The sequence below is a fragment of the Salvelinus namaycush genome, chromosome 16, assembly GCF_016432855.1.
Source record: "Salvelinus namaycush isolate Seneca chromosome 16, SaNama_1.0, whole genome shotgun sequence".
NCBI classification, from domain to species: Eukaryota; Metazoa; Chordata; class Actinopteri; order Salmoniformes; family Salmonidae; genus Salvelinus; species Salvelinus namaycush.
In genome coordinates this window covers 18,966,150-18,982,575 of record NC_052322.1, presented here as the reverse complement: position 1 = coordinate 18,982,575, position 16,426 = coordinate 18,966,150, and the positions used below count along the sequence as shown (strand labels likewise).

Genomic DNA, 16,426 nt, shown 5'->3' with positions numbered 1-16,426 from the left:
CAAGTTTTGAAGATATATAACTTTTAAAAAACAGAAATGATCCCGTATGAAGGATTTTGCATCATACGAGATGATTTCTGTAATTTGAAAGTTATATATCTTGAAAACTTGAGTAGTGTGTAGCTAGTTAGTACATTTACATTTACATTTAAGTCATTTAGCAGACGCTCTTATCCAGAGCGACTTACAAATTGGTGCATTCACCTTATGATATCCAGTGGAACAACCACTTTACAATAGTGCATCTAACTCAGTACTACTTAATTAGTTCATTGTTCATTAGTTCATTGTTCTCACATCACATGTCATGACTGCCTGCTGCAGCGCTCTCTCAACACCAATGACTGTGCTCAACACACACACACACACACACACACACACACACACACACACACACACACACACACACACACACACACACACACACACACACACACACACACACACACACACACACACACACACACACACACACCCACCCCTTCTGCCCTCCCCACCAATCACTGACTCACTCAGAAACAGCCTGCATCACTGACTGATAGTCAGCAGTAGCAGGTCACAGTGAAATTAATAAAACATTATAAAAATAAAAAAAGTGGTGCAATTTAGATGTAGCAACCAATACACTTTCACCCGCAACATCGTTTTCAAAGTAGCCCAATTTCTGTCTTCTCATCTATGACTTCTACCACTGTAAATAGCTTACATGATTCAAACATTTTTTTTCTTCCTACAAATCTCTACCCCGAATGATTGTAATGTTACCTGAATTTAGTACTGTTGGTTTGGAATACAGGGCTTTTTACTTATGAGTTTGTGTGTTGTGTAAACAATGACTTAGCTTGTGAATCTGACATCAATCACCATGACTTCTATTCCACCCATGACAGGTAAGTGGGACATGTCATTTTTGTGCTAGAGAGTTGCCATTTTATGTGGCACTTATTTCACAAAGACAAAATACATTTGGTGATATTTGAAGTCAGCGTGTCAATAAAATACTGTAGCCATATTTTCCTTCAGAGTTGAGGATGCCCAACCCTTTTCGTGATGGCTCTGTTGTTTACCTCTGATTATTAAGACATTGCGTAATGTCATATAGATTCAGAAATTAAACTTCGGCATTACTTGAGGTTCTGGCATGTTTCAGTGTAGCCATTCATAAACAGATTTTTGTCATATCACAGTTCAGATTGCAGTTTCACAAGTTAATACTAGCACAGCCTACAGTATTAAACAGATTGTTTGTGCCAATGCTTTGTCTTCAGCAACAGAGATGAGTCCTACAACATCACTTCCCACACATACAGACTCTCCTGTCATTGGAGGTAGGCCTCATTTATTTGGACAATTTTCTTTTTACTTCACTATGACAAATAAAATAAAAAGAGAACTGGCAAAACCCTGTTTTAAATGATCTATCATTAGCTAAACTTCACAGTCCCTACTCTAAAAGCAGTTGACTCTCTCCAGTGGTCATCGTAGTTGTACTGCTGATGCTAGCTGGCCTGGGTTTCCTTCTGCATCGGTACTTGTGCCACAACAAGGGTGCCTACAGAACCGCAGGAGAACCTGCCCCGGTGGAAGACCCTGATCAGGCCCACGGTGAGATTGTAACTGACGAAAAGGAGTACTTAATTTGAACTTGATGAAAGGATGAAAAGGAGGAATGCGAGGAGAACTGTTTGTAGGTGTTAACAAAATGTTATGTGCCAAACTGAGAGGAAACAGGAAAATGACAACCATCTTTGAAGGCCATCTACAGTATTTCTGCAGTCTTGAGGAAAACCTACATAGATTTTACCCAAGAAAACACTCACTTATAGGCACATAAGCTGGACAGGAGATGAGATGCATTAGTTAGAGGTCTGTGTGTGCACACACTGATGGACTACGTAACAGTTGTGTGCACATAAGAGATCGTTGTGGAACACTGGTGGATGGAAGACTTCATGAGATTCTTGCAGGTAAATGTCTTAAGATGGCATCATAAATATGCCTCCATTTCAGTGTCATCACAATTCAGTTATACATCTGCTCCCCATGTCACCTCTGAAGGCTTTTAATTTTATGTTTTACTTTTTTAACTTTTTCTGTATTTAATGAGTATCTCTGGGTGCTAATTGTATTTGGTGATCAGTAGAAGGCACTGATGAAATTGTATTATTCTTATGCCATTATCCATACTTTACCAGTTTGTCAAAACTGTAAGGATTTTACTATTGTCTATCTGGGCAGCAAAATGGGAAATGTTGTAATGAATCTGTTACTATTACCAGCTAGAAATTGTATGATCTTATTGAAGTATCTGCCAAAGGTAGTAAGTGACATGACAGACCTCAAGACTGCAGGTCAGATATGGCAATAAAGCTTTTTCCTTTTTTCAGTCATTGTTGAATGTCCTTACAGCTATAAGTGATGGGTGGATAGAACATTGAAGTGTCAATCTCACTCCGCGCAATGTGTATTTCATACAAGGCTAGTTGTTCATTTTCATCACAGGGAAGGTATTTATGCACTGTAAAAATTTCTTCAACTCTTACGATTCATACAGGGCCACTTGAGCAGCTTGAGAGTCCTGATGCTTGTAAAAAAGAAATCTAAATGACGGAGAAGAACTCGGAACAGGTAGCATTTCAACTGTCCAAAATATATTTTACTCTATAAAAAAACATGAAGTGCACCAAAGTTCTTTTGCAAAGAGTTCTTTCTTCCAGGCGCATGTTTCAGCAAACCAAAGTGACTCATCTCCTTAATCTTAAAAGAAAGTGTACCATAGACCATCAAATCACTTTCATACATATCCATATTATAAAAATGTTAAGAGAATCCCTGAACAATAAATGTCCATAAATCCTTTGTTTACTCCCACTGGCTGTGGTTGGCATGGCATGGCACTGGTAAGCATTACAGTACATCATATTGTTGGGTCTAAGCCACCATTACGTTGCTACATTAAACAATAGCCAGGTCTTGGACAGAAAGAAAACAAAAAAATTAGCATTTGAAGGAATATATTTTTGTGTTTACATTTTGAAAGCTGTGACAGTTTTTAAACGGTATGAAGCATCAGCGTGTATTTGGGAATGGGATACACATTTACAGCTGCGCAAAATATGAGTAACATGATAACCATGTTTGGAATGGTGGCTGGTCATGTGTTCAGTGTTACCAAGAACAGATGCAGTCTGATAATACATGTGCAAACAGGTCGCATGCTTGGCTAGCAGTTTACCAGACAGCTGGTCAACTGACCAAAGTGACCTGGAATTCACATTTCAGTGAAGACTACATCTGTTTCCATGAGGGCTACAACTATCAAATCTAGTCTATTATGTCAGATACCCAGTGACATTAATTTCTATCCGAACAGGAGGAAAAATAAAAACCTCAAGGAATCATGTTTCAACCAAAATATCAAATTATTGTATGCAGACATGGTCTCACAAACTAGATCAAACCTAGTGTTAGATATTTATTAAAGTTTATACAGTAGTTTAATTAGCAGCACAAGTGTATTGGAAAATAAACTGTGTCAACAGTTGTAAGCTCCACTGATGCAATGCATATTTTTATTTATAAGAAAATGTTCAGAAATAATGTGGCTTAACACTATATTAAACAAATTGGGAACCATAAGCAAGTGATTTTCTGCAGTCCTAAAACATTTAGGAACACCCCCCTTTTGGAGTGAAAGTACATTTAAATTAATTCTAAAAAAGTTGGACAGGAAAGAGTAACATGCATATTTGCAGGTTATTAGCATTTGTACTAAAAACAAGTAGCAAAATCTATTTCCAGCAGTGCACATAAATTAATGCTTGTGGTATTTCTATAAAAATTAGCAATGATACATCTTTACAAAAATCAAAATTGTACAGAGCAAAAGTGCAAAAAAGCATGCAGAACCACCTAGTCACATTCACATTAAACATTTAAGCACCCCATTAAAAAATACAGCAACAGCAATGCCAGATCGAAGGTCTTTAAGCACCATCAAACTCATCACTGCATCCTTAAATCTGATGTTTGCTTTTCAAAATGTGCCATATTTCAATTACTATAATTATAAGTCACAACCAAACATTTACTAGTGCAGTCTAGACCATTTCTTTGGTACAACCAGCTAATTGGTTATACTAACATTAACTAATAATTAATTCAAACAAATCACTAAGATGTGCCCGAAAGTGATAAATATTTAAAGTAAACAAACCGGTTACATTGTAATTGAACCCTCACAGTCCTTATAATGAAGGATTAAAGTAAAGTGTTTAACTCTTAATAACCTCCTGATCTTAGATGATTCTCGTTTACATGACAGTGCTTGTAAGTGTTTAAGAACAGGTGGGTGTCATTTTTTTACTTAAGGAAACCAAACACTGGGATGATGTACAAGTCTGGGTATCCGATTTAGGAGGGAAAAAACTAAAACGGCAAAAATTAAAACCAATAACTGCACAAATGTAAAGCCAACCAACCCGTTCGATGATCCAAATCTCAACTTCATTCTAAGTATTTTAAGTTAATTTGCTTTTATTTAAGTGACGGTGCTCTTTGGGACGCCGATTATGTTCATCTACGGTTGCCCAAGAAGGTACAGTAAACCACCATGGCATGTTATAATCTGGTAATCATTTTGTGATCCATTCTTGTTTGGGTTCTTGTTGTTTAACATACCAGTATTCTATTATACTACAGCACGCGTCTATTTGATCCGATTGAAATTCATCCAGTGGTCGCAGAAACTGATTTTAGATAGGCCAACTGGGCCTATTCAACATGCCATGCAACGGCGAAAACTAAAGTATATATGATGCTCTACTTGGATCAGTAGCACTCTTTGTGAGGAAGACATTAGGCCAAGTCCAACGAGTGTTTATAAACATGAACATTAGTTATCAAGTACAAAATGGTGACAGTGTTAAGAGTGTAGATTGATGTCATGCATTAAAAAATAAAATATAACCAGTAACATGTGAAATGTGTTTTGACCGAAGACAGCAGCACTATACTTGTAAGGTCAGGGAACCAGTTCAGCTGCCCAAATTATGAATCAGTAATTAGGACTGTTTTGCTTCCAAAGTGGAGTACTGTACCTTTTATCAGGGCTTTAAAATATTACATTCCGTTAGATGATATCAGTATCCCCGAAAGGGGTTGGTGGATGGGACAGGAGAGGGCGTCATCATTTTGAATGAGGGAGAGGAGTAAGGGGAGAGGTTGCGGAAAACACTGGCTGTTACCAGATGGTGTACCCGCCATTGGAGCCACCCACGAAGAAGTTGTTCTTGCGCTGTGTCATCATGACGTTGGCACCCTGCATGGCGGCCAGCTGAGCTGCATTAGGCATGTGGCCAGGAGGTGGGGGCTGTGATGCGTTTAGGTGAGGGGGAAGAAATAGTCACATACATGAGTAACTTTACCAATATGTGTTAATCAATTACACAGGATATATATTTGGCTCCAGCACAATATGAACATTGATTTATGATATAACCACATGACATTGTGTAACATATAGGCCTGGGGTGTCAAACTCAATTCCTGGAAGGCTGAGTGTTGGCAGGTTTTCGCCCCTCCCTTGTACGTATTAAGGTAATTGATTACTTCCCCTCATCAGGTTGTCTAGGTCTTAATTGGACACGTATTAAAAGGAAATAACAAAAAACAGCAAATTCACTGTCTTCCAGGAATTGATTTTGACACCCCAGATATAGCCTAGGCATTTTGAGGATACTCACCGGGATGGAAGCACTGTTGCTTTGACCAAAGCGAGCACCAGCATCATATCCTCCCTCCAATAGCACAGTGGAGCCAGGGGGATACATGGCTCCCATGGGGTAGTACGCCATGGGGACGTTGTGGCCCATTGGTCCAACAGCCATGGACTGGGGCAGTTGCATGTACATCTGAGTGCCAGGGTACTGAGACATTTGCTGTAGCTGGCCAGCCTGAGATGGGTGCACATACCTGGGCTGATAGATCTTTGGCGTAATGGAGAACATATGAAAAGGGGAGAGTTAGAGACAGTCGGTCAGTGCGTTTGTATTGAAATGATTGGGAATACTCTTCACGAAAGTAGATAACATGTTTATTCCAAGTATAAATGGCTACCTCAGAGTATGCAGGTGGGGCATCTGAATAAGGTGGTGCCTGGGGAGACACTTGCATAGCAGGTGGGTAGATGGGTGCACTACTCTGCTGAGGGTACACAGCTTGCTGGGGATAGGAACCTGTGATACACAAAACAATATTCTACTATTATCAATACGCACACTTGCTTTGTTTTACTCAATCATCACACAATAGCAAAACATTATTGAGGGCTAACGTAGTTTGTTAATCTACTACCGACCGGTCTAATTAAATAAACGTATAGGTAGCTAACATAACATGCAGAAAATACTTAATTCATCAATCATGATTACAGTTAGCTAGCTAAGTTAATATTGTCACAACAAAACACTTACCCAACTGACAAAATAGTGACTATGACAAGTCCTAGAGCTAATTGCAAAAGCTAACTGGATAGTGGTATTGAGGTCAGAGTACACGGCTACAAGCTAAATAGCATGTAGTAACTACAGCAAGCCTTCTAACGTTACGTATTGGGTAACATTAGCTAGCCGGCTACTTACATGTCGACTCCATCACGATTTAGACAGCAGTATCTACCTTAGTGGTTGGGCTAATTTATAATGAAAAGCTAAATACGTCGGTCAAGTAAACATTTTAGTGTCGCTTGTTAGCTGGCTAACTAACCCTTAGCCGCTGTTGTTAGATACCTAGCATGTTAGCTAATACAATGGTTGTGGACGTTAGCTAAATTACCTTTGTTGTTCATTGTCCTGAATTAGTGTGTAGTTTAATACGTCGAATACAATTATTCTGAAGTTAAAAGTATTTTATATAAGGACCGTTTGAATACTAAAAATTGAGATTACAGTTCAGAGTTACGTGACCGTTCACTTCCTTGTTTTTGTCTAGATTTGTGTTGTGATGGTTGATGCAATTACGTCATATGTACTTAGCCACTCCCATTCTAGGGGTGAAAGTGCGTGCGCTGTGTAAGTTTTTACATTACCTAACTGGTTCAATTTACTTTGTAGTTTTCTTTATATTTAATAAATGTTCCATGGCATTGGATAAATGGGCACTGAAGGTGATCAACCAGACCTAGATATAAACTGTTGAATAACATTCAAGATAATTAAAATTAATATATTTGCTTTACGTTTCCGGCTGTTTATTCGGCTAGTCTTCAAATACTTCCTAGTCTAATAACCTATTTGACGTTGATCATTATAAAAACTAATTGGTTGCTTTTCTGATCCACAAGAAAACAATTGGGGTTACCTCACCACATCATCACTAAGGCGCACCAGGGTGATGATATGGAGGATGATATAGCAATTTGATTCAAAATCTTTTCATACACTATTCTGATCATTAAGTGACAGTTAGTAAATTCTTGGCAGGAATATTTCAGCTTCGATGATAGAGAACATTGTGATTGAACAGACAGTAGAGAGCACTTGCCATGGGGCTAATTAAAGATTCAAAAATCTCAGCTCTCCCTTTGAGCTCCATGGCAATGCACTACAAATGCATGCAAATGCCAGTGTCTGCCAGCTGGCAAGAAAAATAGAGCGAAAACACACCAAGGTCTATTCCTCCAAGAGAAATGCAGGGAAATATGGTGCTCAGCATAGTAGGTCATATATAATCAATCAATACTCTATACCAATGGTACATGTGATTTGTGACAACAGGTTACAATTATCTAATGAAAACAGAAATCCTTAGTATTTAGGGAAACAATTTATGCTCATGGGTGTGCCCCATCTGTCCAATGAAGTAATTACTTCTGGACAGTATTTCTAGACCAGAGGACCCTTTTTGACCTCCCGGGGGAAAAGTTCCACGTAGTCTCTTTGCTGCTACATTATATTCTGTACCACAGATAAAAAATATAATTTAAAAAGCCAACGTGCTAAAAAACTATACTTTTAAAGATGCACTTTCCCTTTAAGGCAGCCATGGCTCCTCTCAAGTCGAGGCCGACATTTTTCAATGCAAGATATCCCTTGCATAAATTATGTTCATGACGTAGGGCAAAAGGCCAGATTTGTTGTAATATTGGTGGTATTTTCCATTGGTCTTTACAGCAGAAGTCGATTTTAGATGGTATCTTGAGGAATATAGGTCATCTGAATTGTAGTACCGAAGGGACCGTCATTAAATATTAAGAAAGAAAGGATCTTCACGTTGCCAACCCTCCTTATCAATGCAAATGCCTCTTTTGTGTGCAGCCATAGCGCCTATCTGGAGCGGTGATATGCATTTTTTATTATATGTGACTAAAACAAACTGTGGCAAAGATTTTTAAAAGAGGAGAACCTCAGAAAATAAGACACATTTACGGTAAGTTGCTTTGCTTTGCTTTCAGTTTAAGACTTCCATCCGCTATAGCGCGACGAAATGGCGAGAGGAAATTCGTTTTTTTTGTTAATATGCAATGCTCTTAATTAGCATAATTTATATATTTATGATAAAGAGAGGGAAATACATAAAATTCAGACCCCAGGCATGGAATAGCGGGTGGTTTTTGTCGCGGCAGATTTTATGGGTAACATCGTGTCCTCAAATAAGTATATGGCGATACTTTTATTGCGGCTAGATTGGGGGTGGTGTACGGGGATCATCACCTGCTGAAGTTCTGATAGATCTATAACTTCTGTGTTGGAGTGTGCTGCGCAACACTGATCTTTTTGATGTTACGTTAAAATATTTGATAATTGAATAGTCATTTTTCAGCTGTTATCATTCTAGAAAGCTAGTTGTTTTGGGCGGACATACTGTAGGAGGGCCTCTCTTCTAGGGCTAGGCCACCTATTATCAAGAAGCTGCCTATTCTTGGTGCATTATTCATATGTTTAATTTGACACAGACTGCCTTTATGAAAAATCAAGTCATAAAGTATATTATTACTGTGTGTGTGTGCACCCCTGTAGTCCCCAGTACACGTAGGCCTACACTGTGTCCAGACTAAATCTCCTAGTTGTGACTTCTATTTCTAGTGCTGTCACTTTTGAAGCATCATATGGTTAGTTGTTTTTATACTCTTTAACTTACGAATGGGCAACTTTGATGGGGGTGGGGGCCACAAAAAATCGGAACTCATCATGAGGGGCCACAGTGGCTAGCGGGTCTGTGTACCGACATCCATACACATGCCGGCAGGGCCTTTTTGGGGCCCGAAGCTAAATATTCTAACTCAACAGAAAGTTGAGACCCCGACTGTCTCCCCACCCCCAACCCAAAATAAATATACATACATTACCAGTCAAAAGTTTGGACAAACCTCATTCAAGTGTTTTTCTTTATTTTTACTATTTCATACATTGTAGAATAATAGTGAAGACATCAAAACTATGACATAACACATATGGATTTATGTAGTTACCAAAAAAGTGTTAAACAAATCAAAATCTATTTTATATTTGAGATTTCCTCAAAGTAGCCACCCTTTGATTTGATGACAGCTTCTTTCTCCTTTCTTAGAATGTCAAGACAGTGACTGCTTGGTGGTGAGATTACTGAACCATGGACCTTCAGGATCTCCCTGCTGCTGACACACCTCTCACTGTCAATGAACAGGTACCACTAACCTCAATGTCAACACTACCTGATATCACGTTAGTAACACACCCCTGCCCAACTTTAAAAATCTGTGTTGCCTCTCCTTCATAGTCCTCTGTCATAAGCTGTTGCCGCCTCCATGTCACCATGTATTAACCCCACACGGTCATCTTGAGGTTGAAATACTGTATGTTCACTCCGGCTGTGTCCTTTACACTCATAGTCAGCAAACTAAAGCAATTTATATTTTTTTGTTACGAGGGGAGCTCTCAGAAAGCATCGCTTGAGGTGCTTGTTGGCTGATGCTCTTTGTTGTAGTTTTGTTGTACTGATGTTTTTTTTCTTCTCATTTGTGGGCTTTTGTCTTGGTTCATTGTGTCCTAATGTGTGTGTGCTTGGCCTCTCTGTTGTTCTCCTTAGCCATTCACTGTCTGACTGCAGACATTTTTCAGCCATTAGGTTCCTGCACATTGAAATTCCTTACCAAAAACAACCAGGTATGCTTTCAGTCTCTCTGTCTGCACCTTGCCCTCCAGCTCAGGTTTTCTGTGCCTCTCCTTTACATCTTTCATGGCTGCATCCACGCATGTATCATGTCTTTGCTTTGTTATATTTACTAATAATATACAATTTGGATTATTAGTATAAGGAAATGGATAGGGAGTAGCTGACCACCATTGTTGACAAAAACGATGACAGGTTATGCTCCTATGGCATGGTTTTGCACGTGTAAACTCATGTTCTGTTCTACAAGTAACCAATAGACATTGTCCTCTACCTGGGTTGTCTCAGTAGATAGAGACCGACTGGTATGGCAACATCTGATCATTTGAATGGAGTAACACTGAGCCTAGCCTGGATGTATATGCCTTATAATTATATTATTACTACATAATGAAAAATATTCCTGGTCATGGCTCAGAGCAAAAACATTTACGCTTCTGAGAATAGGTGATGAGTCATTTATTGTGTAGTTGCGTGACTTGTGCTTGTATTCCAATTAAGCTTATCTCAGCAGGAGTGCTGATCTTCGACCAGGCCTCTCATTTCCATTTTCATATGATCTAAAAGGCGAAACTGATCCTAGATCAGCACCCCTACTCTGAGACACTTTTTTAAATATGAGCCCTGGTCTTGTGTTCTGCTGCACAGGTGATAGTGATGTCTGGTCATGAGACGATCCGTGTCCTGGAAGTGGAGGTAGATCAAGCCTCTCTTCCATCCTCAATGCCTGATGGGAGGACTGATTCGGGGGGTGAGGATGTGAGTAATCAGGCTAAGCAACCTGAGGCAGGAACACAGGACAGCCCGCCAGCACCCCACAACACTGGGGGAGTAGGTGAGCCCTTTGTAGGATACCGATACGGTAGGTTAGACTCCATGCAATACAGGTTAAACGGCATCTTGTTTAATGCTGCTGTGTAAAAATGTTTTAAGAGTGATGTGTGGTATGTGCTGATGGTAGACAAACACAGTGTGTTCTCTCTCTGTGCTGTCAGTGCTGGGGGACCAGGTGGTGGCTGTCGATTCTGCAGCCTCTGCTGTCCAGACTCTTGCTCAGACTGCAGTTCCCATCAGTGTCTCCCTGTCGCAGCCACAGGCCACCATGCCCATCACTGTGCAGAGCTTGCAGGGCTGTCAACAGGTGAGAACAATTAAACAAACAAAATAATTGTGTCATGTGTGGTTCCTTCATCTGCCAATAATTTTGATCCTATTTATTTCTCACCCCTCTTCCTAATAAACCCCATCCTCCTTCCCTGTAGGTCCTGACACAGGATGGTCTGGCCACTCTGATGACAGGGATGATGGCCCAGACAGGCTCCCTGGGCCAGCCCCTGCTCATCCCCCTCAGCATGGCAGGGTCCATGGGGGGCCAAGGCCTGGCTGTCCTCACCTTCCCCACCAGCAACGTAGCCACACTCCCTGGCCTTTCAGCTGCCAGCCAGTCCGGAGGCCTCCTCAAACTACCCTTTGCCGGCTTGCAAGGCTTACAAGGCTTGCAAAGTAAGACGGCAGAGATACACACTTCACAGAATGTGAATCTCTGCATTAATCCACATTGAATCAACAGTCAATAGTTTTTTGGCTACCACATGGGGGACAGTGATGCTTTATCTGTATGTGTTTGGGTTCTTCTTTCCCAGCAGCCACTGTGCTAAACCCTGTCCAGACCCAGCAGGCGGTTTTCCAGTCTCAGACAGCATCACTACAGCAGGTCCAGGCAGCTATGCAGCAGGCTCAGCAGAACACGCAGGTGGCTGCAGCACAACTGACCCAGGCCATGCCGTCCGTCTCTCAGCCCAGTGTGTCTGTGTCAACACTCCAGTCTGCAGGCCTCTCCATCAACCCTGCCATTGTAAGAATGTGTTTCTGTATTGTCGTGTATGTGAGTTAACCCTTTACACTCGTGGAAATTGGCCTACAGCATATGGATGGGGCTAAATTGAAATGTTTCTTAGAGAATAAATATGAAAAGTGTGGGAACAATTTGCAGACAATGGGACAATTATTAGACCTAAGTTGAGGACACAACAGTTCACCTGACACAAGACTGAATTCAAACATTACACTGGTCATTTTATGTGTATTTCCTATGTAATTTCAATGCACTTTCAGGACTCTAAGAAGAGTCTTCAACAATAAGGTGCTTTTTAAAATCTCTCCTAGCTGTGGCTTTGAGGAACTAGAGCAAGCACACTTGAACACAACACTGCATCCCCGCCATTACCGTTGTTGTTTACACAATCCAAAGACAGCCTATTATAAATCGCAGTCTGGGTCAGGTGGGCATCATTTGAAAGCTTGTTCTATTGCCAACATGACTAAGTTATAAAATACGATCTTACAGTGTAAGGCTTTCACAGGGCAATTCAGAGAAATGGATCGTAATTTTGGTGCGCATAGAAAGGAGTCTTGTATGCATTCAGGTGCGTGTTCTGCAGCAAATTTTCTTCACAATAGACTAACAGGATCATTCTATTCAGAACAACCCAGGGTATGACACCATGTCATCTTGTAACTGTACATCAAACATAACAGTTGTCACTGTATATGACCTGAGTTTTACACTCTTAGAAGAAAAGGTGCTATATGAAATTTTAAAGGGTTATTCGGCTGTCCCCCTAGGAGAACCCTTTGAATAACCCTTTTTGGTTGCAGGTGGAACCTATATTGTAGATCCCTTTCTACAGAGGGATCTACATGGAACCCAAAAGGGTTCTATCTGGAACCAATGAGGGTTCTCCTATGGGGACAGCCGATTAACTGTTTTGGAACCCATTTTTCTAAGAGTGTATGATATGAAAATGTGAAGCGCTCATTTGGACTCATGGGTGTTTGGCTTGCTTGTATGACATCAAAGTGGTATTTATTATAATCCTCAATGTCTCATCTTTCAAAATGCATTGAGTCCTCTTAATTTACAGCATTTCCCTTACTCAGACAACAAAAAAATTGTAAAAGTTGCCCAATTAGCGGTAGGATGGGGGCAACTTCTTGTCGCAAGTTCAAGTTCAGAACGGCTTTCAAAACCCATATAGGGCTGTGAAGCGCAGAGCCTGAACTCTGACGTAATTTATAGCATATTACTGTACAGCTACTGCATTATAATTTAGGCGCTTGTCAGTGCCCAAATCTGCCATTTACAACCTGTATACAGGTACGCGTGTAAAGGGTTAACGTGATGTGCGTGTATTTGTTTTTCTGACCTACACATGTGTTTTGGATTGCTGATCAGCAAGCCATGTTTTTTACTTTAAAGGTTGTATAACTTGAGCAGATGGTTTAAAATGTCCTTGTTGTTCATCCACACTGTTGAATATATTGTACCTTGTATTCAAAATTATGACATTATCGATAGTAGAACAATATGTTCTGGATGCCTCCGTTTCTCTCCTCTCAGATCAGTGCTGCGTCTCTAGGGGCTCAGCCTCAGTTCATCAGCTCCCTCACTTCCACTCCCATCATCACCAGTGCCATGTCTGGAATCACCAGCCAGATCATCACCAACGCACAGGGACAGGTGGGTTATAGTGCAAACATAACCACCAAGCCAACATGCTCACTATTTTTAAGGATCAAAATAACAATCACACAATTTCAACTAATGTGTTATGACTGTTATTATAGATTTATAAACTTGTATTTATTTTAAAGTTTATAGTATTATGATAATCAGTTAATAAAGAACTTATCAAATATTTATAAATTATTTTGTATAGTGTTACTAATAAATACATTCCCTAATTCTCTAAATGTGGCATCCAGGTGATTGGAACCATCCCCCTGATGCTGAACCCTGCCTCACTGACAGGAGGGGCTGCTACTCAGGCTCTGAATCTCCAGGGCTTTCAAGGCCTGCAGGTCCAGACAGTCCAGCCACAGCTGGTTCTGAACAACCAGGGCCAGATCATTGCTACCATAGGAAATGGACCTGCTGCAGTCCCCACTTCTGCTGCTGTTATTCCCAAGCATAATGTTCCTGTGCCATTCTCGAAGCCCAGCACCCAGGTACCCCTCTCCACCAATTTTGACCTAATGAGTGCTCCATCAGAATGTCAGAAAAATTGGAAATGCTGTTTTTATGCGGTGTTGGTTGAAATTGGTTTAATGTGAGAATGGTGAGTCTTTTTCGTCTTTTGGATGTTACCATTAATCCATTGCTGACAGAAATTTCCCCTCAGGCTCAGGTAACAACTGTTACGCAATCACCTGTGGTCATCGCCCCACAACCATTTGCAATGAAGACAGTCACTCCAATCTCCTCCTCAGTCCCGATCACCTGTGGAGACACACCCACCGTGGGTCAGCTCGTCAGCAGTACGTGGTTCACATTATTATAATTTTTTTATGAATTAAATCCTATATTTAACCAGGGAAGTCACATTGAGGTTTACATATTTTTCAAGTGAACCCAGCCAAGGAAAAGCAGCAGCTTCTCTCAAAACATAGAAATATCGACCTACCTACTTGTAAAAAATATCTATCTGCTTTGTCTATTCCCATTTTTAGAGCCACAGCAAGGGTGCACAGATGAAGAGGGCATTAATCTGGAAGAGATTCGAGAGTTTGCCAAGAACTTCAAGATCCGCCGGCTGTCCCTGGGGCTGACGCAGACACAAGTGGGACAGGCCCTCACGGCTACAGAGGGCCCGGCCTACAGCCAGTCTGCCATCTGCAGGTAAACTCCTCTGGTCTACTGGGTGGGGGTGGTTGCAGGCATCACAGTAGAAGGTTTCTGAAATCCATTCTATCAAATATGATAAATAGTGTACGTTGGTGTGCTATGGACATTGTAGTTCAAGGGTTATATTTTGAAAGTGTTGAAACTATAGTAGGAATGTTACAGGATAGTAGCTCTGACACTTAAATAAAGATGAACTGGGGTTCAGGTATTATTTGAAAGAGTAGATGTGGGGTTCAATCTGGTTGATCAGAGGCTACTGTGTTATTAGTTTATAAGTTGTTGCTTCTTGCAGGTTTGAGAAGCTGGACATTACACCCAAGAGTGCTCAGAAACTGAAGCCCGTGCTGGAGCGGTGGCTGGCCGAAGCAGAACTATGGAACCAAAAGGGTCAGCAGAATTTGATGGAATTTGTGGGTGGTGAGCCGTCCAAGAAACGCAAGCGTCGCACCAGCTTCACCCCGCAGGCCATCGAAGTGCTCAACACCTACTTTGAGAAGAATGCCCTGCCAACGGGCCAGGAGATTACGGAAATCGCTAAGGAGCTCAACTACGACCGTGAGGTTGTCCGTGTATGGTTCTGCAACAGGCGGCAGACACTGAAAAACACCAGCAAGATCAATGTGTTTCAAGTTCAGCCTTAAGCCTGTGCAGTAAGCGGCCGTTGACTAGTAGGAAACTTGGAAGGACAGCATAATCAGCTCAAGAAAAACGTTTTGTAAAGACCGTAACACAGTCAACCTTAGTAAGTAAAAAATTATATGGACTTTGGGAAGGAAAAGGACACTGAATGACACTTGAACTGAGTCTTACTATATGGACATCGAAAATTCAGTTATCTCCTTTTGTTTTGATGTGTGGGGGAGTGAAAGAAAGACATTGCATGTGAAACGTGATTGGGTTAATGTTCACAGACCCTCTATTGTCAGTTTGACAACCTCTTGTTTCATTTATTGATATATCATGCCATTTGTAAAGCAATGGCTAGAATTTTGATACACCTGGTTTTATACACTTACCATACAGTTTTGTAAGTGGCTGTCTATGAATTTTATAGCAATGGCCTCGAAAGATATTGGCTTACAGTTGTACAACATCCAATCAAGCTGTTCTGATATTATGCGGGTGCCACCAAAAATATAGGTTTGGAACTGGTACGTACAATATTTGTGCGTCTAACTTTCTCACTCATCATTATTCACGATTCATTCAGGATTATCCGTAATCATGGTAGAAGTGTTTAGAAACATATTATTTTCTTATTTACAATAACAGTTACTCCAAAATGAAACAATACATTATTTACCATTAATTTCTATTTGGCATAAAATAATCTGAAACACAACCAAAACATAAACAGCAAATGCATCCAAAAGCAATGCCCCTTAGTTTACCATAGTGAAGGTTGTCATTTTGGATTAGTTCATCTATAAAGCCACACATATATTATTTCAAATAGTTAACAGATGTCAGCCCTGCATGGTCCATCAGCAGACGTCACACAGTGAAGAGTTTAAAACATTGCCTGTCTCAATTGAGTCAGGCGTCAGTGTGGTTGAATGTGTACTGTATATTGAGAATACTTACATGACAAAA

At 40.5% G+C, this 16,426-nt stretch overlaps 2 protein-coding genes across 2 annotated transcripts; one reads left to right on the top strand and one right to left on the bottom strand.

Moving 5' to 3' along the window:
* Positions 1–3,455: 3,455 nt before the first annotated feature.
* LOC120061109 (DAZ-associated protein 2-like) lies at positions 3,456–7,010 on the bottom strand. The gene is made up of 4 exons (XM_039010660.1): positions 6,835–7,010; positions 6,118–6,236; positions 5,745–5,987; positions 3,456–5,371 (listed from the first exon to the last, which is right to left on the bottom strand). The coding sequence occupies exons 1-4, from the start codon at positions 6,845–6,847 to the stop codon at positions 5,243–5,245; spliced, it is 504 nt and encodes a 167-aa protein (XP_038866588.1). The 5' UTR covers positions 6,848–7,010; the 3' UTR covers positions 3,456–5,242.
* Positions 7,011–8,580: 1,570 nt separating this feature from the next.
* On the top strand, positions 8,581–16,056 carry LOC120060672 (POU domain, class 6, transcription factor 1-like). The gene is made up of 11 exons (XM_039010070.1): positions 8,581–8,632; positions 9,568–9,663; positions 10,798–10,984; positions 11,145–11,290; positions 11,412–11,652; positions 11,793–12,004; positions 13,550–13,669; positions 13,915–14,157; positions 14,331–14,466; positions 14,659–14,827; positions 15,126–16,056. Exons 2-11 carry the CDS (start codon positions 9,610–9,612, stop codon positions 15,472–15,474), a joined length of 1,857 nt encoding a protein of 618 aa, XP_038865998.1. The 5' UTR covers positions 8,581–8,632; positions 9,568–9,609; the 3' UTR covers positions 15,475–16,056.
* Positions 16,057–16,426: the final 370 nt, after the last annotated feature.